Consider the following 26,929-nt stretch of genomic DNA (forward strand, 5'->3'; position numbering starts at 1 on the left):
ATGTTGTGGGCCCTAGTGCTGCCTTTGGTTTTCCTGGCTCTTGGTAAGTGTGTTGCCTGGATGCTCAGTGGATTTTTTCTGTATTTTATGGCATTAGTCGGGGCAGGGAAGGGTCATACTAAGAAATGGGTGTTTCCTCTTCATCATTTTTTTTGTTGCTTTTCCCATTGCAGTCACTCAGGTATCTTCCAACGCAAAAGGGGCCCAGATGTCAGTCACTGGTAAGACTTGGGAGACTACTTCTTTCACTTGTGATTTTACACAAGATGTCAAATATATCCACCTGTACAAACAACAGGAGGGGATGGCTCCCCGACATCTTTTCTACTACGATGTCTACTACTCCAAGATTGAGCTCGAATCAGGAATCGATAAAGCAAAATACAGTGTTTATAAAGGTGCAGCAGGAAGGAGCTACAGATTTGCAATCCTAAATCTGGAACACAGTGATTCTGGGACGTACTACTGTGCTGTCTGGGATAAGCACGTCGGTTCAGACTTCCTGTACACTGCACTGGAAATTTTGCTTGTGGCTGCCAAGTGCAGCTCTGGTAACAACCCCTGCCTCACTTCTTCCCCAGATTTTCTTTACTCTGGACAAAAAGAAACCCTGAGCTCAATGCCCATTTCCGAAGTTTTATATTCCATGGCCACCTCCTCCCTCTCCACAACAGCCATAGTTTTTCCTGAAAACAGACCTTCATCCCCAGGCTGTAAGCAAGCAATCTAGCAGGCAGCATATCCTCACTCTCCTAGGAACTGCTAGAGTTCATATAAGTTTTTCTTTAGGACAAACAGGGCATCTAGGATTGATCTCTTAGGAAAGACATTTAGAAGAGCAAAATGGAAAGGCTAGACAATATGGAATCATCAGTTCCATCATTAACCAGAGAAAATGGCTGGGGATGGAGCATCTTCATTATTCAGGAATATGAAAAATAAGAAATGATGGAATGAAAACTTGAGACTTCCTAAACTTCAAGCTGGTATCTGATCTCTCTTTTGGACAAATAGATATTTTCCTCATATAACCAGCTAGGGCATGACTGACATAGTGAAAGTGTAGGAAAAAAGTGATTGTTTTAGGTAAGCCAACCATGATATTCTACTTACACCTTCTTTTGAAGTTCAGCCCACAGCTGAAACTGATCTGTCTGGTAACAGATAAAGTGATATGTCTCCCTTTGAAATGGGCCAGGTCCCAGTCTGACACATTCTAGAAGAGTGCTTGTGAGCTTCCTCCCAACCAAGAAGCCCTTCCTCTCTTACTGCACCCCTGGGCACTGCTGCTCTCCCAGGTCATCATATTTGTTCATGATAACCCCACAACCACAAGTCAAAGCTTCAGGTCCTTCCACTTCTGTGACTGCAGGGAAGATGGGATTGGCTAGTAAATGCACCAGCTTTAACTTGCTGTAGTGTTCAGCAAGCTCTGGGAGTTGGTGATGGACAGGGAAGCCTGGCGTGCTGCAGTCCATGGGGTTGCAAAGAGTTGGACATGACTGAGCGATTGAACTGAACTTGAACTGATCAGCAACCACATGGTTTAACTGTTTGCAGCTTTAGGACAGTCTGAAATGTTAAATATTTTTAATTTAGATTTTTCCAGGGGTGGTAAGATTTTGTTCTGTACATTTGTTTCTTTGATCTGCTGTGATTTCAATTTCTGTGTATGAGGGTAAGGTAGCAATCTTAATATGGAGATCCATTTTCTTCCCCAGTTACTGACAAATACATCATTACACCACTGTTTTTCATCATCACTTAGTGATAACTATCTTTTTATATCCTCACATTTTCTCCCTCCTCTTCCACTCTCTACCTGCTTATACAGGCCAGTTTCTCCAAGGGCACAACTAGAGGTGGCAGTTACTGTGTACACACAAGGAACACAATCACAATCATGTGTAGGATAAAAAATATGCTATACACAACCTGTGTGTGACCAAAGAAATCAGAGAAAAGAAAAAATACTTGAAGACAATAAAAATGGAAGTGAGTGAAGCAAAAGTTGCTCATCACATTTAACTCTTTGCTACCCCATGGACTATGCAGTCCATGGAATTGTCCAGGCCAGAATAATGGAGTGGGTAGCCTTTCCCTTCTCCAGGGGATCTTTCCAACCCAGGGATCAAACCCAGGTCTCCTATAGTGCGGGTGGATTCTTTACCAGCTGAGCCACAAGGGAAGCCCAAGAATACTGGAGTGGGTAGCCTATCCCTTCTCCAGTGGATCTTCCTGACTCAGGAATTGAACCAGGGTCTCCTGCTTTGCAGACAGCTTCTTTTCCAACTGAGCTATCAGGGAAACCCCCAAATAGAAGAACACCATAAAAATCTGTGGCACACAGCAGAAGCAATTCTAAGAGTATATAGTGATACAAGCCTACCTCAGGAGACAAGAACAGCCTGAATAAACAGCCTAAACTAACACCTAAAAGAAATAGAGAAAAGAACAAACAAACCTAAAAGTAAGTAGAAGGAAAGAATAATAAAGATCAGAGCAGATGTAAATAAAATAGAGCCTAAAAGAACAATAGAAAATATCAGTGATATTAAGAACTGTTTTTTTGAAAAGACAAATTGGAAAAACAAATTTATCAAGTAAAAAAGAGAAAAATCTCAAATATGAAAAATTAGACATGAGATAGAAGAAATTGCAATTGACACCATCAAAATACAAATGATAATAAGACATTACTGCAAATCATCATTTGCCATGCAAGAAAACAGACAACCTAGAGTAAATGGATAAATTCCTAGAAATGTAAAATCTCTCCACTTAACCAGGAAGAAACAGAAAATATAAATACACCATCAGAAATGAAACTACATCAGTAATCAAAAGCATTCCAAAAACAAAAGTCTAGGACCAGACAGCTTCTCAGATTAATTCAACCTAATATTTATAAAAGAACATCTGTCTCAAAATAATCCAAAAATATCAAAAAGGAAGGAACACTTCTCATCACATCATCAAACATTAAATATTAAGTAATGATGTCTCCTAATGTTTAGTCCTTAAGTCAACATCCAACTCTTTTCAGCCCCATGGACTGTAGCCTGCCAGGTTCCTCTGTCCATGGGATTTCCCAGGCAACAATACTGGAGTGGGTTGCCATTTCCTTCTCCAGGGGATCTTCCTAACCCAGGGATCAAACCCACATCAAACCCTTGCATTGGCAGGTAGATTCTTTGCCACTGAGTCATCTGGAAAGCCAAAGATGTCCCTTTCCATCTTCTCATTCCAAGTTTCTCTACCCCAAGATCCAATCACTCTCCTACTTGTTCCTTCTAACTCACATTTCTAGATGCTTTTTAATATAAACCTAATACTTTCAGGTTTATAGGCTAGGTTTAGAAAAGGTAGAGGAACCAGAGATCAAGTTGCCAACATTCTTCGGATCATAGAGAAAGCAGGAGAATTCCAGAAAAAACATCTACTTCTGCTTCATTGACTATGCTAAAACCTTTGTGTGGATCACAACAAACTGTGGAAAATTCTCGAAGAGATGGGAATACCAGACCTGTCTCCTGAGAAACCTGAATGCAGGTCAAGACGCAAGAGTTAGAACTGGACATGGAACAACTGACTGTTTCAAAATTAATAAGGGAGTATGACAAGGCCGTATATGGTTACCCTGCTTATTTAACTTATATGCAGAGTACATCCTGGGAAATGGCAAGCTGGATGAAGCACAAGCTGTAATCAAGACTTCTGGGAGAATTATTAACAACCTCAGGTATGCAGATGGTTCCACTCTAATGACAGAAAGTGAAGAGAATCTGAAGAGTCTCTTGATGAGGATGAAAGAGGAGAGTGAAAAAGCTGGCTTTTTCAACATTCACAAATGAAGATCATGGCATTTGGTCCCATTACTTCATGGCAAATAGAAGGAGAAAAATTGGAAGCAGTGACAGAATTTATTTTTTTGGACTCCAAAATTACTGCAGACTGTCACTTTAGCCATGAAATTGAAAGACACTTGCTACTTGGAAAGAAAACTATGACCAACCCAGATAGTGCATTAAAAAGCAGAGACATCACTTTGCCAACAAAATCTGTATAGTCAAAACAGTACAATTTTTCTAGTAGTCATGTATGGATGTTACAGTTGGATCATAAATAAGATTGAGTGCCCAAGAATTGATGGGCACCACTTAGAACTGTGGTGCTGAAGACACTTAAGAGTCACTTGGATAGCAAGGAGATCAAACCAGTCAATACTAAAGGAAATCAACCCTGAATCTTCATTGGAAGGGCTGATACTGAAGCTGAACCTCCAATACTTTGGCCACCTGATGCAAAGAGCTGACTCATCAGAAAAGAACTGGATGCTGGGAAAGACTGAAGACAAAAGGAGCAGGGGGCAGCAAAGGATGAGATGTTTAGATAGCAACACTGACTCGATGTACATGAGTTTGAGCAAACTCTGGGAGACAGTGGAATTCAGAAGAGCCTGGTGTGCTGTAGTCCATGGGGTTGCAAAGAGTCAAACATGACTTAGCAACTGAACAATAGCAACACATTTATATGGTATTTGATAAAGAGCTATTTTTGTTCTCCCAACAAATGATCAGCAGCTCAAAGCCAGTTTTAAAACAATCTCTCATTTCCCTACAATTTAAAAATTCCTTATCATATTTTTACATTAATATATGCTTGGAGTGTTTTCTGTAGGACTTTTGTTTCATTTATGTTTCAAAATTCTTACAACATAATTAGCTCAACCCCAATCCTTACAACATACAACAACAACAAATAAAGTTTATCTTAACTCTGATTGGAATTACAGTCAATTTATGTGATTTTAGGAAGGATTAGCATATTTATGATACGGAGTTTTTCTTTCAAGAATATGATATGTCCCTCTAAGTGTGCAGGTTTTTTTTTAAACCCTTTAGTAAAATCCTGTACTGTTTTCTTCATATGGTCTTGTATTATTTTGTAAATATAATCAAAGATTTTGTAACTGTTTACTATTCTTTTACGTTTTACTATTTAAATACTTCATGGGTCTTGGAATACAGACAACTCCTAAAGCTTCTGAAAATTCTGCTCATGGTCTTAGAATAAGGAAAAACAGAAGACAAGATGTCAAAAAGATGAGTGGGCATCACTCATGTCTATAATAGTTGCAAAGAGTATGTCAGCCCCAAGTACTAATAACTCAGAATTTTCAGTTTAAAAAAAGAGATGAGATGTGCTTAGTTGCTCAGTCATGTCCAACTCTGCAGCCCCATAGACTGTAGCCCACCAGACTCCTCTTTCCATGGGGATTCTCCAGGCAAGAATACTGGAGTGGGTTGCTGTTCCCTCCTCGAGATCTTCCCAACCCAGGGATCGAACCCAGGTCTCCTGCATTACAGGCAGATTCTTTACCATGTGATCCACCAGGGAAGCCCTTAAAAAAAGACTCCTTTCTAAATATGATTTTCATCCAGGTCTCTCATCCTTTTCTATTGTGTTGGGTGGTGTGAATGGACAGCTGATCACCATGATCTCCTCTTACTTTCATCCTCAGGGCAAAGGCATTGAGTGCTCATGGGCCTCAGGACAGGACTGGGTGGATCTGCCATGGCCATGGGAATCTCAGGGCCTGTCCTGTCTGGATTCTGGCAGATGGACAGTTCATCTGTGCTCAGAGAAGCACTCAGTTGCTTCTGGCTATTTCTTTCTCCTCCTGATCTAAGGTGAGTGGCTTGAGATTACAGAACAGCCTCTAAGAGTCTTCTTCCAACGTATCAGAGAAATGGATATTGTTTTCAAGTTTTAGTTTTAGTTAGGAATCTAATCTCAAAGCAAATAGAATTCTACAAATTTCTTCCTTTATCCTAGGAAAAATAGTAAGCCATCGTAGGACGTATTTTCTCATCTTGCATTGCTGTGGTAAAGAATTACATTATTCAACAAATGGAGAACTTTGTTCACATTTCTCAGGTACACTTGTGTTGGCATATTTGCATTTTCAGTTACTGAAGAGTTTCTTCTTTTCAGAAATACATTCCTAAATTGCTAACGGAGCAGCCCTGGTGTTTGTGGTGTTTGTTTCCTTTGATGTAAACTCTGAGCTGTTTCAACAGAGCTGAACACCTGGAAGAAAAAAAAAGTCTTAATTCTTTGAATACTATTCCTGGAAATTTACAAAGGCCAGTAGTTAACTGTTTGGTGCCAATGATGTGTTCTTTTCCTGCTTTTACACTTTTCATATATTATCAGTGTTTTCAATGATTTCTCCTCTGTGGAAAGCAGATATTTGGGTCCATTTATCTGAGGAAAACTAATAAAACATCAAACACCACAAAACCTATGTTCAAGGCCTTTCAAAAGAACCCAGAAAATCAAATTGCCAGTACAAAGTTTTTAACTGCTAGTCATGTCATGAAGGTAGGTGAAGGCTGAGATGATTGTAGGAGCTTCAACCAGGGTAATGGCTCAGAATGAAAGAAGATATTTGGAAAAGGACCTAAGCTCATAATAGCTCCCCATGGTAAGTAACTTTTTTCTGTTTTTTACCTTGGTCATGAAAGACTAACAGGTGCTTTTCATTTTATTTTATTTTGGGGGCTTGTGGGATCTTAGTTCCCTGATCAGAGATCGAACCCAAGACCATGGTAGTGAGGGTGCCAAATCCTAACCCCTGGATGGCCAAGAAATTCCTGACAGATGCTTTTTAGAGAAAAGCAGTTTAGGATTCCTCCTTATCTGACTGCCACATTCTTGGTCTCAGAATACAAACAGCAATTTTTCAGCTACTCGTCACTGTATATGGAAACTAAACTACTTTGGAAATTGTTTATTTTCTCTGCTTGTAAGCAGTTGAAATTTTTCTTCTAGAAAACACACACACAGAATAGGATCAGGCTAGATAAATATTCCGAGGACTCAGTTTTATTGTTTCATTTATATTTCAATATTCTTATACCATTATCATGTTCCTGGTTATGTTAGTGTAAGTTTTTGGTTCAGGTTCCTTTCCTTGATGATGGTCAATTAAGTGAGTTACTCTTCTCTTAATTAGCTGTTCACTAGAGTTTGAGATAAAACTGCTCCATTCTCCTAATAACTTGCAAAACAAATATAGATTTTCACCTCATCCCTAATAGCAGTGCAAAAAGATTCTATAGTAAATGACTATAGAACTTTCATAAATCTTACTTCTTATTACTCTAGCTTCTTAGAGGTAGGCTGGTATTCTTTAAAACTTGAGCTATTGCATCTCTTTTTTAATTAATTAATTTTTTTAACTGAAAGACAATTGCTTTACAGAATTTTGTTGTTTTCTGTCAAACCTCAACACGAATCAGCCATAAATTTCCTGGATATGAACAAGTTTGTCAGCTTGAGTGATTTCAGCTCCAAAGTCTTTGAAAATGGTGTGCCTGGTTACATATCCTCATTTGCTCTTTCATTCTCTCAGCAAATATTTATTGAATTGTTTCTGTGCTGGAGGCTTGAGATAAAAGTGTAAACATGACAGATAGAACAAGGATAACACTCAAACAAACCATTTCTATTCTAGTGGAATAGTGCTTGAAATTCTGGTTTAATGGGGACCCATGTTCTATGATCTGTGGCTGCAGAGAGGCAGGACACCTTGATGAACTTGTTTCCCTTCTTAATTGATTAAATAGTTGTTGTTGTTGAGTCATTAAGTCATGTCTGGCTCCTTTATGACCCCATGAACTGTAGCCCACCAGACTCATCCATGAGATTTCCCAGGCAAGAATACTGGAATGGGTTGCCATTTCTTTCTCCGTGGGATCTTCCTGATTCAGGGATTGAACTCATGTTGCCTACATTGGCAGGCAGACTCTAACACTCAACCACCGGGGAAGTCCAATGTAATAGTTATTGTTTATAAAATCTACACCTTTTTTTTGATGGAAGACAGATGAAACGGCCTTGAAACCATCCCATTAAAGAGAATTTTAGTATTAGTCAATATTAGTTATATTTACTGAGGGCCAGGCACCATGATAAGTATTTCAATGCCTTATCTTTGCCTCAACAGGAATCCTTTCATTCTCATTTTATAGATAAAGAAACTGAGGTTTAGAGAAGTTCACTTAAATGCTGTAAGTCACATGACTAGTTACTGCTGGCAAAGTTTGGGATTCCCTTGTGGCTCAGCTGGTAAAGAATCTGTTTGTAATGTGAGAGACCTGGGGTGAATCCCTGGGTTGGGAAGATCCCTGGAGAAGGGAAAGGCTACCCACTTGAGTATTCTTGCCTAGAGAATTCCATGGATTGCATACTCCATAGCGTCACAAAGAGTCGGACATGACTGAATGACTTTCACACTCACACAGAGACTTATTTATTCTGAAGTAAGTGGACTGGACCATTACATGATATTAGAAACATTAAGTCATGTTTTTATATCCTGAATATTTATGTCTGTAGTCTGACCTGGATCCTTCAATTAACTACAGTATTGTCATAGTGCACACTTTGTATTACTACTCATATGTGAAAACAGTGCTTTTGCTTTTAACGATGGCACTGAAATGACCTCTCTTTATGCCCCAAAGATCATGTAAGTCATATTGAATATGCATTTATTAAATATTCAGAATATGTGTTCTCTCTCAATACAAAAGAAGCAAGTAAGGAAAAGAAATAAGAAAGCAGAAAAAATGTAGTGGAATACATTCTTATTGTTAACTGATAAACACACCAAATTTTCAAATATGATATGCTTTTCCCTCCACAAAATTAAAAAAGAACTTCAATGCAGGATTCTTTAGGAGGAAAGTGAAATAAAAAGTGGACATTGCAAAATAAATAAATAAAAAGGGGACATTGCCTTCTACATCCATTTTATAAAATGGAAGAAATGGTCTTTAAACAAATACATTTATACTCTCAGTACATCGATGCTATGTCCTCCAACGTTTAATGTCATCCACAGATGGTACCCTCAGCAGGAAGGCAGGCAACATTTTAGTGATCCGCGGAGACAATAGGAGGATTTGAGGACTGGGCATCTTCATCTGGACCAGGCCATTTCTCTTAGTCATCCTCTCTTAAGGTTCAGTGCCCAGAGTTGCAAGTTGAACTTTGGGCATAAGTTAGGTAGAAGTCAGTTTGAGGCTGAAATTTCAGGTAAAAGCTTGGAATGCCAGTAGATGTGCTGTTAATGGGGGAAAAAACGCCATTTATTTTGGACAATACCAGTGAAGAAGTTCCATGTACTGACTGCTTCAGCCAATGTTCTCTTTGGCTTTCTTAAATGTGGAAATACAGCAAATAAGGATAAACAAATGATTGCCTATTAATTGGGCATGTGAAAAGCTGTGATGATGGTTTTGAGAGCTCTAGACATATTACAGCATAGAGTAAAACAAACAAGTTATTAGTTGCTACAAATCTAATTGCAAACCCCAAACACTGAATTCCTATCAGGGTTTGCAAAATTTGGTCCCATGCTATTAAAATGTCATGTTGGACCACACAATTATCAGAAATAAAAATGCTAATAATAATGACAATATAGTAATTTTTATAGTATCTTATCTCCATATTATTTTTATTCAAATCACTCTTCAGTTCTTGTTTTGTTTTGATCTCACTGCAACAGTGATAAGGATGTTCAATTGACTTAACAGTAATAACATCTTTTACAAATAAATGAAGTATCTAAGGGTTTAGCTTATTTGACTTGCTCAACCCCAGAACTTGTTAGGAGCAAAATGAACTAGGACCAGAATCCTGGTGTCTTGAATTCCAGGCCATCATAATTCCACTAGAATTTGAAGGAATCAGTGGAGCTAAATTAGTCTCAAGTTTTTGATAAAGGCTGAATCACTGTGTAATAGTTACATAAAAAACTTCAACGTTGGAACAAAACTTGTCGTCACAGGTAGGTATCAGAGAATGTAATTTTTTTTCCAAGGTAATAGAGGGAAAGTGAGGAACAATTAAATGAGAATGAAAGTCACAAAAAATGGGTATGTGGTTGGGGATTAGATTTAGGAGAGATTTTACAAGTCCATATAGTAAAGGAGCGTGTAGACAACACTGTGCAAATATTGTAATAGGATTTGGCTTTGTATCCATGTGGACTTCAATAAAGGGCCCATGTGGCATTCTTGCCTGGAAAATCCCACGGACAGAGGAGCCTGGCAGGCTACTGTCCATGGAGTTGCAAGAGTCGGACATGACTTAGCAGCTAAACAATAATGTATTATATGTAATAGTCATGAAAGTGTTTAGCCCAAGGCTGAAGTTTGTCATTACAGCTAAGTTTTGTGAGTTGACAGGTTTCCTTTTCTGATGCTGAAGATGTATTTTCAAAAACATGGGCTTTCGAGTCAGGCTGACCTGGAGCTTCCAACCCACCACTAACTACTTATGTGAACATGGGGGTGATTCTCTGGCCTCAGTCTCCTAATCCATAAGATAGGATAACAGTGTATATTCAGCAGGGGTAGTAGGAGAATTGAATGAGATAATGTGAATAAAGTACTTAGTACATTGGCTAACACCTCATAGGTGCTGGATAGGTGTTTATTCAAATGTGAAGTGAAAATGGCATCCAGGAGGGAGAGTTTTTTGCAGAACTGTTGACAGAACTGACATTCTTCAGAGAATGCAGCTGTACTTCTGACTCTTCAAATGAAAAGTTATCTTACTGTCCATTCATACATACACAAAATTGAATTGGGGGGGATTTGTCTCTCTTTAGCAGATTCTTGTCTACGTACCAAGAAAAATTAGATTAAAATGTATTTTTTATATGTCTTGTTGTTCTATGTGGTTTAAATCTTAATCCTTTAGCTTAATTGGTATCATTTCTAACAACAATATTTATTGGCTCTAAAATATATAGTCATAAGCTTGGGCTTCATGCTCATATTTATCAGAAAAAAAGTTTTAATTTATAAAGAAAGTGATCAAGACGTGAAGTCAAACATAGAGGGAAATGTCATGAATTTGAAACTGCTATTTAAAAATGAAATAGTTCTAATTATCTAATTTATAAAGGAAAAGTGAGAAGAAAAATAGAGAGAACACATTAATATCAACATAGTATATGGTTGGAGAAATACACAGTGTCTTGCTATGATAATGAATAAAGTACTACTTGTTCTAAAAGGAAGATGTGTAACATTAAATAAACACATTAAGACCCAAGTATATTTAAAGCATGAGTTAAAAATCAACACCGTCTGTTTACTGATATAGTAGAAAAATCAGGAGCTTTGCTGCATAGGTCAAAATTCTGAATAATTCTTTTCTTCTCATGTGAGAAGTCCAATTTTTCTTTTCTTAAGATATTTCCCAGTGAGGGGCTTCCCTGGTGGTTCAATGGTTAAGATTCCGCCTTCTAGTGCAGGGGGCACAGGTTCAATTCCTGGTTGGGATATACACTCTATTCAGTAGCTGGAAAAGAGCAAATAGTGGTGCTTCAGCAGCCTTATAGGGTAGGTTCAAATGAGAGTCAAAATATTGTATATTATTACTGAATTTAGACAAAATTCCAAAATAAAATGTGCTTTTGGTGAACTTTCTGAATTGAGACAAAGTTCTGATAAATGCATTACTTGATAAGTTTAGTGTAAGAGCATTTCTGAAAATAATGTGTGCTCAGTTGCTTCAGTTATGTCTGACTCTTTGCGACCCATGAACTGTAGTCCACCAGGCTCCTCTATCCATGGGATGCTCCAGGCAATAATACTAGAGTGGGTTGCCACTTCCTCCTCCAGGGGATCTTCCCAACCCAGGAATCGCACCTATTTTTCCTGCATCTGCTGCATTGCAGATGAATTCTTTACCGCTGAGCCACTGCAGAAGCTCTTCTGAAAATAATACTTTTTTAAAAAAATGGAAGTATAGTTGATTTACAACATTGTGTGAGTTTAGGGTGTACAGCAAAGTGATTCATTTATACATATGTGTGTGTGTGTGTGTGTTTGTGTGTATCTGTGTGTGTATAGTCTTTTTCAGGTTCTTTCCCATTATTACAAAGTTATTACAAGATATCGGATATAGTTCCCTGTGCTATATAGTAGGTCCTTATTGGTTTATCTATTTTATATATAGTATTGTGCTATCTGTTAATCCCAAATTAGGAGTTTGGGATTAATTATACATTTTAAATAGACGTTTTAGAAATATAGCTATCTTGCTTCCACATTCAAGGCACTGTAAATAATGTACTGCTCTACTAAAAAATCTGGAGTAGTTCAGATGTAAAATTGAGAGGCTATATAGAATTAAAAATAAAGAGAATTCCACCACTTCAGAATTGGGCTTGGGACCCACATTTGGAGAGAAAAGTAAACTTCATACATTGTCACATACCCGTGGACACTGACTCCATTTTAAAAAGCAACTGCATATCACTTTTTAAAAATGATAAACTTCTCCGAGTGTTTACTTTTGAGGGAAATAAAATAAATATGGTGCATCTCAGAATCAGTTAAATGAAGAATGAGTTTCCACAGAGTTTCCGAACATGAGAATGTGTCATTTGGTGAAAGAGAGCATAAGTTAAAATACAAGATAAGATGGGAAAAGGAAGTAGTTTAGAAGGCATCAAAGATTCTCACAGATAGAGAAACCATCAGAGTTACCTGGTCTCCTCCTCCATCCCCATTCCCACAACCCACCCATCTACTCCAAAAGAGACTCCACTATGATAGAGCAAAAGGGATTTTTTTTTTTTTAAATCAGGATGTCCCTGGCAGTCCAGCGGTTGGGACTTTGCACTTCTACTGTACGAGGCACGGGTTCAATCCATGGTGCAGGAACCAGGATACGGCATGCTGCATAGTATTGTCAAAAAACGAGAAAAAATAAGCTGATAAAACAATAAATGTATTCATGAATTTTGGAAGCCTTGATATGGAGTATTTACATGGGGTATTTAAAAGTCATATGCCATCTTTACAAATGGAGAAAAATGAAGGTCAAGGTATAATCTAGCTTTGCTGCTTAACAGCTGTGACTTTGGGCAAGTTACATGAAGTCTTGAACTTTCCTTTCCATCAAAGACAATAACAATAATCAGCATCTGACAATCTATTGTGGATGAAAGGCCACGGTGAGCACTGGTTCAATGACGCCTTTCTTTTACCACTCGCTGTGCTGTCCTCAGTCATTCACTCGTGTCCGACTCTTTGCTACCCCATGGACTGTAGCCTGCCAGGCTCCTCTGCCCATGGAATTTTCCAGGCAAGAGTACTGGAGTAGGGTGCCATTTCCTTCTCCAGGGGACCTTTCCAACCTGGGAACTGAATCCGCATCTCTTGTGTCTCCTGCATTTTCCATTGGGAAGCCTTATTACTTGCTGCTGCTGCTGCTGCTAAGTCGCTTCAGTCGTGTCCGACTCTGAGCGACCCCATGGACTGCAGCCTACCAGGCTCTTCCGTCCATGAGATTTTCCAGGCAAGAGTACTGGAGTGGGGTGCCATTGCCTTCTCCATTATTACTTGCTAGGTTTTTCCAAATCTCAAAATGTTGATGTTGCTCTAATGATTCTTTTAAATTATATTTTATTTTTCCCCACAGATAGAAACCTTGCTACAGACCTTTCACCCAAGCCCACTATCTTTCTTCCTTCAATTGCTGAAATCAACCACAATAAAACTGGAACGTACCTTTGTCTTCTGGAGAAATTTTTCCCTGATATTATTAAGGTTTATTGGAAAGAAAAGGATGGCAACAGAGCTCTGCCATCCCAGCAGGGAAATACCATGAAGACCACTGACACATACATGAAGCTCAGCTGGCTGACCGTGACTGAAAACTCCATGGATAAAGAACATATCTGTGTCGTCCAACATGAGAGAAATATAAGAGGAATTAATCAAGAGATTCTTTTTCCTTCAATAAATGAAGGTATGTGAATAAACATAAATATAACCTCCCAGAACACTGCTTTTCAAATAAAATACACTGCTTTTTCTGTTAAGCATTAATGAAAAACAAACAAATGTCTTTATAAAATGATGTTTTATTTAATGGTAGCATAAATGTTCTGCTATCTCTCCCATAGAATTAAGTCTGATAGGCTTTGATACATAAATATGAAAAAAATTTTATTTAACCTTTTAAGATTTGGTTTCATCTTCCAAAATATTAATATCATAGTGATGTTTCTTAAAGTTGTTGTATGAATTTAAGGAGACAACATCTGTGAAAATATCTAGCAACTTAGCACATAACAAATCTCCACTGTGGATGACCTTGGCTGATAAGGAAATGAGAACATGTATGCATCTTTCGGGAATGTTCTACTCAGCAAATAAAGTCAGTGTTGCTTTAATCCTGCTTTATGCAAGGTACAATTCCAAAACAATGAGTTATTAAATGATAAAACGGTGTTTGTATGATGGAGGCAGATTGCAGTTCAATAAAAAGTAGAATAATTAGACTCCTGGGGTTTTATTATGTTTTTAGGTTTTTGAAATTTGTATTTTACATACCACCATAAGATAAGCTAAAATTTTGTAATTAGAGATGCGGTGAGGCTAAAGTATACAGACTTACTCTCATTCTACAGAAAGATTGCATTTCTTGCCATTGGAAAATGCTTCTCACAAACTCTCATTGCAGCCCTAGCATGTGCCAGGCCTGGAAGGAGTGTGATGAACACACTCAGGTGAATTACTCTCCCAGAAGGATGCACTATAGTCAAGAGAATATACTTGTTTCTTAATCACTCAGGGTTACTCGTGATTCGAGCAAGGTGTCCCAAAGGAGACCCTGTGATGCAGATGTTGGGCAGAGGGCTGGAAGTGTGTTGGCCCTGGCAGTGGTCCTGTAACTCACAGGACTCTGGACTGAAAGTCCTCAGTACTCACCTAGCAGACCAAACGCCCCGGAGTGTCCCTAATTAGGAATCATTTCTGTGCTTTTCCCTGTGGTTCAGCTTAGTTGTGTCTGACTCTTTGCGACCCCATGAATCGCAGCACGCCAGGCCTCCCTGTCCATCACCAACTCCCGGAGTTCACTCAGACTCACGTCCATCGAGTCGGTGATGTCATCCAGCCATCTCATCCTCTGTCGTCCCCTTCTCCTCCTGCCCCCAATCCCTCCCAGCATCAGAGTCTTTTCCAATGAGTCAACTCTTCGCATGAGGTGGCCAAAGTACTGGAGTTTCAGCTTTAGCATCATTCCTTCCAAAGAAATCCCAGGACTGATCTCCTTCAGAATGGACTGGTTGGATCTCCTTTCAGTCCAAGGGACTCTCAAGAGTCTTCTCCAACACCATAGTTCAAAAGCATCAATTCTTCGGCACTCAGCCTTCTTCACAGTCCAACTCTCAGATCCATACATGATAGGAAGCCCTTTTTAAGCAATGGGAACCACGTACTTAATCAAATGTAAATAGACTTTTACCGGGCACCAGTCCGAATTTCTGAAGCAAGCCTATCTCTTCCCTGATCCTCAGTTTGTCCAATGATCAAATTTGGTTTGAACACTTGCCTTGGCTTTGTCCTGGGACTGCGATGAAGGGCAAATAGAATAGCACCAGAGAAAACGTTCCAAAGCGTGACATAGATGTATTTATTCTCATATTCATCAAATCTATTTGTATCCTTTCCTAAAACTAATTAAAAGTAAGAATACTCCCTCCCCATAACATCTCTCTGGGTCATCACCGTGCACCATGTTATGGGGAGGGAGGTGGGAGGGGGGGAAAAAAATAACCATTGTCATTTGAGGGCAGGACTAGCCCAGGGATCACATTTCTTTCCTTTTCGGTTTATTAAGCAGGTTTTATTTCTATGGTAAAAATAAAATTAATGTTTTTTTTTTTTTAAAGTAAGAATACAAAAACAGCCCTAAATTGTTATTTCTACTCTTATAAATAGAGAGGAAGCAAATTTGCTTAGTGCACTCTGATGTAACCACAGCTCTGATTGTCCTACTAGGTTTTAATTTTTCTTGTAATCAGGAAAAAACGAGTCAATGTGACAATTACCATATTGGAGAGAAGCTCCAGTTCATGATGCGTTTTACCTGACACAATTTCTGAAACAAATGCTTTGCAAGGGGTTCTAATGGTAGTGAAACCAATGAGGGCACTTCTGCTAATGTCGTTCTACCCCAGATTTCTAATGTTGTTTCTTAGAGGCTTTTTGTTTTTGATAAAAGCTAAGAATATAACATGGAAGTAAAGACTGATGAAATGATTTTGAAGAAAAATAAAATTAATCTGGTCCTAGTTTTCAACCAGCCTTTACTGAGAAATTGAATTTATCATAAGCACATGAAGTTTATTACAAAATTTTGTTTCTTTATTGTTTCTACCTCAGTTAATGCATGGTAATAAGAAATTTGTTTATCTTTAAATAATTTTTAAAGTTTATTTATTTATGTTTTGCTGCACTGGGTCTTCACTGCTACACGGGGTTTTCTTTAGTTGCCGTGCATGGGCTTCTCATTGCAGTGGTTTCTCGTGTTGCAGAGCATGGGCTCTAGGGCTCGTGGGCTTCAGCAGTTGTGGCACATGGGCTCAGCAGTTGCAGCTCCCAGGCTCTCGAGTGCAGGCTCAATAATTCTGGCCATGGGCTTAGTTGCTCTATGGTATGTGGGATCCTCTCAGATCAGGGATCAAACCCATGCTTCTTGCACTGGCAGGCAGATTCTTTACCACTGAGCACCAGGGAAGCCCCTATTTACCTTTTAATGAATAAAATCATTATAAGGAAAGAAAGGGACTTATTAAAGTCAGTTATTGAAGATACTTTAACACCAAAACATGACTCTATTTGTATTTTCATTCTTGAGATTTAATCCAAAGCATTCATACCTCAAATCCACATTTTAGATTATAGGGAAAAAAAGATCTCATTGAGGACATAAAAGGCATACCAGACTGTATCCATGTGGACATGAACCCATCCAGGAGAAAAGCGATAAACCAAACCACTTCTGTGACTGATTTCTTCCATCCAACAGTCCATGATCTTTTAAAAAAATTTTGTACTAATAAGGTTGTATTTTTGTTTGACATTACTCATGAATAAAATTCTTACTTCATTTTATCAAGTCAGATAACTAAAAATGTGATTTAATCTTTTTTTTTTTTTAATCCCTGGAAAGAAATGCTGAGCTCCTGTAACAAAAAGGTCATTGTTAAGAATGATTAAGATCTCTAGAAGAGAAGATGATTTTAATGGCCACAATGGTGGAATTCTGTTGTCTTTGTGTAGGTTTATTTATCTTTCTAAGGTTTATTTTCAGAGTACTCTCCACTTGTTCTGTCTCATTTAATCCCCAACAACCATCCTTTGAATGCTGTCTCTGCCACCACTGTTATCACTGATACGACTCTCTGCCAGTTACCCTCTAATTCTTATTTCCTCCTTTGTAACATGGAGTCCTCCAAAACACAAATCACTCCAGTGTCACTGGGGGATTAAAGAAGATAATGCATGTGAAGAGTTAAGCAAATGCTTGGCCCAGTTACAGTCACTCAGCTATTAACCTTATTAATATTGCTTTGGTTATGCCCATAAGCCCCACAACTGCAGAAAAATCATGTTCATGAGCCAAGGATACTGAGGATGTGTGTGCTTTGGAAAGCTTCAGCTGCTTTCTTTTGCTTGATGGGAAATATGACTTGGCCTAACTCCTTCAAACGTGGGATTCCCTTGAGGACTCTAGCTTTGAATGACTTTGATTTGGTAGCAATTCTTCATCTCGGCAGTGGGTGCTGAAGTTACGGAGCAGCCACTTTTCCTGATTACTTGTCTTTGCAGCAAGTATTTCTCCAACAACCTACTTTGTGGTAAGCATAGTGCTAGGAGCTATGAATACAGAGGAAAATAGGATGCCATTGGGTACTACCCTCCAGTTATGGTAAAATGTAGCCCTCATGAACTTCAACATTTCCATGTGTAGGAAACCATATGCAAATGAAATCTACGAATTACATGGAATCAGACCAACTAGTTTTGGAACTGTAGGGCTCATATTTTTAATAACTGTCTCTCTCAGCAGATTATCTATATATATATACAGATATATGTATATATTACAATAACACATGTATAAGCACACGCAATGTCAAATAATGGGCACAAATAATTGACTAATACTTTTTTTCATTTCTTGTAGTCGTCAGCTCAATTGTCCCTACCACTGAGTCTCCCAGTGACTGTTTAAACCAGGAAAGCAGTAAGTTTTTGTAGATGATTGCCTTTATGTCATGCTTTAGTCTTTTATTTCCTTTCTAATCTATTTATCTTTTGAACTTCTCTGGCTAAAAGTACAAAAGACCAATTATCTAGAATTGTGGGGCTCATTGTCATAGTTTTAATGACTCTCTCTACCGTCTCACTGTCAGCAGATTATATACATATATATATATTTATATATACACAGACACACACATTTTACATACATATGCACACATTGTAAAATAATGGGCAAAGACAACCGATTAATACTTGCTTCCATTGTTTTTAGAAGTTACCGGCACTGGTTCTAAAAAAGCTTGTCTGAAAGATAAAAGCGGTAAGTTTTTGCCTTTGTTTGCCTTTATGAAATCCTACAGCAATTTTTCCCTCCTGATCAAATTACCTCTTGAACTTCCCTGCTTAATGGTAGGAAAAAGCAATTACCTCTTGAACTTCCCTGCTTAATGGTAGGAAAAAGCAATTATTCCTGGAATTGTGGAGTTGATACATTTAATCAGAGTATCTCTATTTGTGCTAGTAAATTTTACCTTATATATACATATATATTAACACACATATACTTAATCACATATGTGCCACTATCTAATAATAGATATGAACAACTTGGAATATAATTGATTAATACTTGCTCTCCTTTCTTCTAGAAGTCACTGCTGATAATAATTCTACAAAAGTGTGTCTGGAAGATGAAAGCAGTAAGTTTTGCCTTTGTGTCATGTTACAGCACTTTTCCCCTCTAAATAAACTTAACTTTTGAACTTCTTTGGTTTAAGATCGAAAGCCAGAAAGTCTGGATATTGCAGAATGGATGGCATCATATTTTAAGTAAATCCATCATTCCCTAAGAGTCATCTTAGCACAGTAAATGTTGGTTTTGGAGTTTCGAGGATGTAGCGATAGGTTCTGAATTACTTCAACAGTGACCTTCACTCAATTGTGTAGCTTTTGTTTGTAGTGACTAGAGAAATGTGATGTCAAGTTACTTCTAGACATTTGAATTTTAGCCCTTGTTTGCATCTAATATGTGAACTAACACTGAGAAATTGATGTACACACAGTGTATTGCTATATCTTTCATGTATACTCTGTTTGCTCCTCATAATCACTCCTATGAGGTGGTACAGTATTTTTCCAACATTCTGCTATCAGGGTAATGTGCCAAAATTAGTTCAGTCCTTTGTACAAAGTCACACAGCTAGATATGGGGATTCAACTTAGTCCATCCGAATCAATGGTTCACACAACTTGCTTAGTTCTCTATTCCTCCTCTAAGAGGTAGGCATAGAGCAAGACTCCCAAAGCCAAGGTCCTGAGACAGGATGAACCCATGGGCAGGGGTGTTGAGTGCATGGGCTTCTGAATATCATAGTCCCTAGTTATTTTATTGTTAGCTTCATGAAAAATGGGTAAATTAGTTACATTTCTGAGCAATATTGCCCTCATATGCCAGTTGGAAACAATAATAGATTGAACTCAGTTATTGGAGATATAAGATCACGTATGTGGAGTGTCTCCGATAGGGTATTCATTTAGCTGGCACAGAGTCAGTACTAGTTGGTGGCCCCTTCTCCCTACATGAAGGTTCCAAGTGCATTTAGGATCTCTGGCTCTAGTCCTGCTCATCCCTCCTCCATTCCAAGTATCAGGGGGCCCAGAATTTAGCTAATACCTGACCTGACTGAGGGGAGTTAGTTATGAGCAGGTCACCCGCTAAGATCCTTTCCATACCAAATGCTAGTGATTCTGGAGTTCTGACTCTATGAAGATGAAGTGTGGGAAAGAGAAATTTCCAAAGGAAGAAACTCAGTCTTGAGATTAATTGAGTAGCCAAGTCAGGCCCATCATTAGTGCTGTTAATTGTTTTTTGACAGCATATATTTCTTGCAAAACTTCAAAGACACATAAGTGCAATTATCCTATAACATCACAGCCATGATGTGTTAGACATTCAAGACAGACAGGTGAGTGAGGCATGAGCTCCTGATGTTTCAGGAATTTTGGACTAAAGACCTTCCATTTGATAAAATATCCTCTTTACCAAAACCTTCTGCCCACTACACTGTATCACAACCAGATTTCTATGACTTGTGTCCTTCTTAGGAACCTCATTTATACACAACACATAATGACACAGATCCTCCCAAATCAGCAATTCAACTTGATATTTATGCTTAACTTTGATGTCTGGTGTGTCAATCGCGCAGAGTTGCAGGATTACAGAGCAGCTAAGAATGTGTTCTTCAAAGTCATGTTGCTGGGATTGAAATGTGGTTTCTGGTACTTTCTAAATGTGTGACCTCAGGCAAGTTAGTTTTCTCTGTGCTCAGTTTACTTGTAAAATGTGATTGAAACTAATAATCTCATGCTCTGCTGTGCTTAATCACTCAGTCATGTTTCAACTCTTTGTGACCCAGTGGACGGTAGTCCACCAGGTTCCTCTCTCCATTGGGTTTCTCCAGGCAAGAATACTGGAGTGGGTTGCCATGCCCTCCTCCAGGGCATCTTCCCAGCCCAGGGATTGAACCCAGGTTTCCTGCATTGTGGGTGTATTCTTTACCATCTGAGCCGCTAGGGAAGCACAATAATTTTCATAGGTTATCTTGAAGCTTAAATAAGAGTAGAATTTTACATGCAAAGCTCTCAAAATAAGTGTCTGATATTTGATTAGCCATTAAATGAATATAACCTATAATTATTACTCAGAGATGTGGGAGGGGGGGCAAAAAATGCTATATGCTATTTATCACAAATATTTTTCCTTTTGGACTCATTCTTTAAAAACACTTAAAAAAATATTTTGGAAGATTCTAGTGAATTTAGCTGAGGTTGTGGATTGACTTGAATTGCCAACTGGATTCTGAATTGTCCTGGAAGTGGTGGTGCTCCTGGTGCTTGTACTTGTTTTCTTTGGGGTTTGGTGGTGCAGGGGTTAACACTTCACAGTAGGTCATCAGAAATAATTATGACCTCCTCCCATTACTGTGTACTGACCTTTCAAAAGAACAGGCAACTAATCAAATAATTTCTCCTAGATACCCTGCAGCTGCAGCTCATGAACACCTCTGCCTATTACACCTACCTCCTCCTCCTCCTCAAGAGTGCGGTCTACTTTATCATCATCACCTCCTGTGTGTTTCGGAGAACAGGCATGTGCTGTGATGGGAAGAACTTGTGACAGAGGGTCCCTGAAGGAGTCAGCTTTCCTTCATCATCTGTCATTACTGAAACTCTCTGCTTGGTTTTTGGATTTGGGTTATCTCAGTGCATATGTGATTTTTCCCCTTTTATGTCATTACTGTGTAACAATTTTTCAAACACTGGGGAAACAGACAGGTCTACCCTGTGACAAGGAATTCTGTTATTACTCAGGGAACAAGGCCCAGGGAAGGTCCAGGGGAGCCAACCACATCAGCTCCTTCCACCCCAAGTCCTCGTGCCGCCAGGACGCACAAAGCGGGCAGCTCCCCGTCTCCTCCCTCAGCATCTTCCCCAAGACCAGTCTTGATCCTCCCTGTTACACATCCTGGGGAAGCCAGCTTTGCTACTTGAACTCTGTACTTCCTTTTTCATAATAGGCACAATAAGCAAAAAAAATAAATCAAAAGTCCATGCATTTGTCTGTGTGTACTTTAATTTCATGAAATCTAACCAAGGTAAGAAACATCATGACAACTGAGCTATCAAATTCTGCATGGTTGCAATAATGGTCAATACCACATTTCTAAGTCTTTCCCTGAAATGGTGGCTATGGTGCTTTCTTTGGAGCACTGGTTCCAAGAGGAGCCACTGCTAACTGAAGGTGCCCAGGGTCCTTCTCTTTCAAAGTCACCAGATTTAGACTCATTGGTTTGGGACGTTCTGATGGTGACAGTGTGACACCCATCATGCCTTGCACCGTGTGTGCTCAGATTGTACCAGTGTCTCACAAGCACTGAATCCTGATCCTCACATTAACCCCGTGAGAACTGCTCCAGCAACAGAAGGTCATTCGGTGGAGGGTGAAGCACACAGACCATGACTCCCAAGGGTCTGGGATTGAACCCTGGATCTGTGCTAGCATCCGTGTGACCTCAGGCAGTGATCTGAACTCTCTGTGCCATCACTTCCTCATCTGTGTAATGAAGTCACGGTGCCCTGTGCTCCTTTTACCTGTAAAGTGGGATTGAAACTAGTGATCTCATGCTGTGCTATGCTTAGTCGCTCAGTCATGTCCAACTCTTTGTGACCCCCAAAGGGTAAATGAATAAACGAGTTAATGACGCTTAATCCATGCAAGTTCTCAATAACATTAGCATCTGCTGATGGTAGCTCTACTGCAGAAATCATAGATTTCACACATACACAAATGCACTGATATTCATTTCAAAACTTGCTTCCCCACAAAGAGATTAGATGCAGATGGAATAGGGACTCAGTTTCTACTGTTCGTCAGGAATCCCTTTCATCATCTAAGAATGCTTGGAGGAAGGAACAGTTAGAGTCCACAGTTTATAGGTTGGAGAGGTTAATTTGTCTGTTCATGGTCGTTATTTTGTAAATAAAAGTCATTCAGGTTTTTCTGAACGCAGAGCCCATATTTTGTTACCTAGTATCATGTGGCTTTCCATTGACTCACTTTCTATTGGGGAAAAAAACCAAACAAACACAACAAAATAGACAACACACTACTTCCTTACTCAAGGCTTCCTCCAGGGATTCATTGAGGATTTTCTTAAGGACATGTGGGTGCATCTGTCTTCTCCTCATGTATACACTCTGGTATCACCATAGCTGCCCTCTTGATTGTCAGTCAGAATGGTGGAAATCCTGCCTTATTCTGTGTGTAGATTTACAACTTCTTTTAAGGTGAAATATTTGTTCATGTCTTTCAACCATTTTTTGCTATTGAGTAATAATACTAACAAACAGAACACTCCTTATATGTATTTCTGTGTATTTCTATAAACAGAGACATAAAACAAGAAGTTCAATTCATGGTAAAAGGGAGAAAAAACAAGTGAGTGTATATTTTCTATTTTCTCTAATGAATCCTTTTAAAAGGAAAATTTTAATGTATTAGAATAAAGCTCTGTCTCATTTAAAACCAAGGAGGCTTTTCATTTGTTTATAATCAGCTTCAGTGTGTGTGAAACAAGTTCTTAGAACACTAAACGGAAGTTCCCCATTTGAAAGCAAAAAAGACCAACCATATATAAGATAGAGGAAATCCAGTTTAGATCGGCTCCACTCCTTGCTTCCCATTAATTTGATTAGACCTCTTTAAACAAAATAAGCCACTTTCATCTCAAAGATATGGAAATATTTCCTTACTGGAAAGAAACAATGTAGTAAGTAAAGAAGTCAAGGAGTTCCCAGGTCATTCAGTGATAAAGAAGATAGATAGATTAGTTACTCAGTCATGTCTGACTCTTTTTGACTCCATGGACTACGGATTGCCAGTTTCCTCTGTCCACGGGATTTCCCAGACAAGAATAGTAGGATGAGTTGCCATTTCCTTCTCCAGAGGATCTTCCCAACTTAGGGATGGAAACGGCATCTCCTGCATTGCAAGCAGATTCTGTACCACCTGAGCCACAGGGAAGCTCTAGCAGTAAAGAATTCACCTTCCAATGGACAGAGGAGCCTGTTGATCTACCGTCCATAAGGTCGATATAAGTCAGACACAGCTTAATGATTAAAGCAAGAATAACAACAGAAGCCAAGAGGGGAAACTTGCTTTGGCTATCGTACATACTGCTGCAATGAACTCTGCGGTATATCAGTTCAGTTCAGTTCAGTCACTCAGTCATGTCCGACTCTTTGTGACCCCATGAATTGCAGCACACCCAGGCCTCCCTTTCCATTACCAACTCCCGGAGTTCACTCAAACTCACGTCCATTGAGTCAGTGATGCCATCCAGCCATCTCATCCTCTGTCGTCCCCTTCTCCTCCTGCCCTCAATCCCTCCCAGCATCAGTCTTTTCCAATGAGTCAACTCTTCGCATGAGGTGGCCAAAGTACTGGAGTTTCAGCTTTAGCATCATTCCTTCCAAAGAACATCCAGGGCTGATCTCCTTCAGAATGGACTGGTTGGATCTCCTTGCAGTCCAATGGACTCTCAAGAGTCTTCTCCAACACCACAGTTCAAACGCATCAGTTCTTTGGTGCTCAGCCTTCTCCACAGTCCAACTCTCACATCCATACATGACCACAGGAAAAACCATAGCCTTGACTAGATGGACCTTAGTCGGCAAAGTAATGTCTCTGCTTTTGAATATACTATCTAGGTTGGTCATAACTTTTCTTCCAAGGAGTAAGTGTCTTTTAATTTCATGGCTGCAGTCACCATCTGCAGTGATTTTGGAGCCCCCCAAAATAAAGTATGACACTGTTTCCAGTGTTTCCCCTCTATTTCCCATGAAGTGATGATGATCTTTGTTTTCTGAATGTTAAGCTTTAAGCCAACTTTTTCACTCTCCTCTTTCACTCTCATCAAGAGGCTTTTTAGTTCCTCTTCACTTACATATGTTTCCTCAAGTATGGTTTTCTCCAGATACAAGCCCACGAGTGGGATTGTTGGATCCTGTGTGGCATGCTCGGCTGCTCAGTCATGTCCAACTCTTTGTGACCCCATGGACCATAGCCCAACCTGTTCCTCTGTCCATGGGATTTTCCAGGCAAGAATCCTGGAGTGCTTTGCAATTTTCTTCTCCAGGGCATCTTCCTGATCCAGGATCATATGGTAGTTCTATTGCAACATGGATGGATTTAGAGATTATCATACTAGGTGAGGTAAATCAGACAGAGAAAGACAAATATCCTATGATATCGCTTACATGTGAAATGTAAAATAATGACACAAATGAACTTATATTAAAAAAAAGAAACAGACTCAGAGACTTAGAAAACAAATCTATAGCTACCAAAGAGGAAAGAAAGATGGGAGGAGGGTAAGTTAGGAGTTTAGAATTAACACATACAAACTACTATATATGAAACAGATGATCAACAAGGACCTGCTGTATAGCACAGAACACTCTCTTGAATTTTCTATGATAACCTACATGAGAAAAGGATTTGAAAAAGAATGAATATATGCATTACTATAACTGACTTACTTTGCGGTACACCTGAAGCTAACACAACACTGTAAATTGACTATACTCTGTGTGTGTTAGTTGCTTAGTCGTGTCCAGCTCTCTGCAACCCCATAGACTGCAGCCCACCAGGCCCCTCTGTCCTTGGGATTCTCCAGGCAAGAACACTGGGGTGGGTTGCCATTTCCTTCTCCGAAAGGAACTATAGAAAGAAAGAAGGTGAAGTCGCTCAGTCGTGTCTGACTCTTTGCAACCCCATGGACTGTAGCTTACCAGGCTCGCCCATCCACGAAATTTTCCAGGCAAGACTCCTGGAGTAGGTTGCCATTTTGTACTCTGCTGCTGCTGCTGCTAAGTTGCGTCAGTCATGTCCGACTCTGTGCGACCCCATAGACAGTAGCCCACCAGGCTCTGCCATCCCTGGGATTCTCCAGGAAAGAACACAGGAGTGGGTCGTTATTTCCTTCTCTAATGCATGAAAGTGAAAAGTGAAACTGAAGTCGCTCAGTTGTGTCTGACTCTTCGCGACCCCATGGACTGCAGCCTACCAGGCTCCTCCGTCCATGGGATTTTCCAGGCAAGAGTACTGGAGTGGGTTGCCATTGCCTTCTCCTGACTATACTCTAATATGAACTAGAAATTAAATTTAAAAAATGGAAGCAATAACATTTTAAAAAGAGGCTAAACCTACATATCTCTGAAAATTTTGTGTAGGTGATTTCCCTTCCAGGGCCCTGCTGAGCAGTGTCTCTTGTGGTTTCCAACTTCTCAGCAACTTCCTGCCCCAGCTGCCTTGGGCTGCCCTGGCCTGAAAGGTGCAAAAAGGGAAGGGCATTGTGGGTGGCAGTGGTAGCAGGAGTTTGCTGGTGTGGCTGATGGGGTATCAGGCTTCTTTTCTCAGGCTTATTTGCTCATTTGCTCAAAACCACATTTTGGTTGATTTGTGGAAAATGTTTAAAGGCAAACAGACCCTACCAGTTGGGACTGTGCAACAGCTAGCTGGGGTGTCACAAAGAAACGAGAACAGTTAAACCACAGCCAGCTTTGCTCACTTTCAAAGGTCACAGTTAATGGAAGAAAAGAGTCCTCTACACAGGCACGTGATTGTTAGCAAACAAACTCCAGGCTGTGGCTCAGGTTCCCCATTATTTCTGTATGCATTTCCTCCACTATGTCAACGTAAGAATCTGTCTGCAATGTAGGAGACCTGGATTTGATCACTGGGTCAAGAAGATCCCCTGGAGAAAGATATGACAACCCACTCCAGTGTTCTTACCTAGAGAATCCCATGGACAGAAGAGCCTGGCAGGCTACAGTTCATGGGGTCGCAAAAGAGTTGGACACGACTTAGTGACTAAACCACCAAATACATCCTATGTGAGCTGGGAATCTTACCCCCAGGGTGTTCAGATGCTGAACATCATCTACACAGTGTGTCCATCCACAACAGTCCATCCACATCATCCACACAGTGTGTCCATGCACACTCAGGACCCTGTTCTGGAGGAAGGAGCAGACAGGACTCTTTGCAGCACTAAGATCATCCCTGATGTTTTACCAGCCACCTGGGCTCTTCCATGATCTGTGACTTACTGAGGCTGCTATTTCTTGGTCTCATTTTCCCAGTGTAGACGGGGTGACACAAAATCCCATCCCTGAACCCAGTGACATGGACAGACCACAGGTGTGGG

The 26,929-nt window shown here is 39.6% G+C and overlaps 1 gene segment (V, D, J or C); it reads left to right on the forward strand.

The window, feature by feature from the left end:
* LOC138079721 (T cell receptor gamma constant 2-like) lies at positions 1-21,336 on the forward strand. The segment is given in 8 exon segments: positions 1-43; positions 174-487; positions 9,802-9,865; positions 13,519-13,848; positions 18,079-18,138; positions 18,430-18,477; positions 18,806-18,856; positions 21,194-21,336. Coding segments are annotated over 8 exon segments (1,053 nt in total).
* Positions 21,337-26,929: the final 5,593 nt, after the last annotated feature.

The sequence above is a fragment of the Capricornis sumatraensis genome, chromosome 5 (genome assembly GCF_032405125.1).
Source record: "Capricornis sumatraensis isolate serow.1 chromosome 5, serow.2, whole genome shotgun sequence".
Lineage (NCBI taxonomy): Eukaryota > Metazoa > Chordata > Mammalia > Artiodactyla > Bovidae > Capricornis > Capricornis sumatraensis.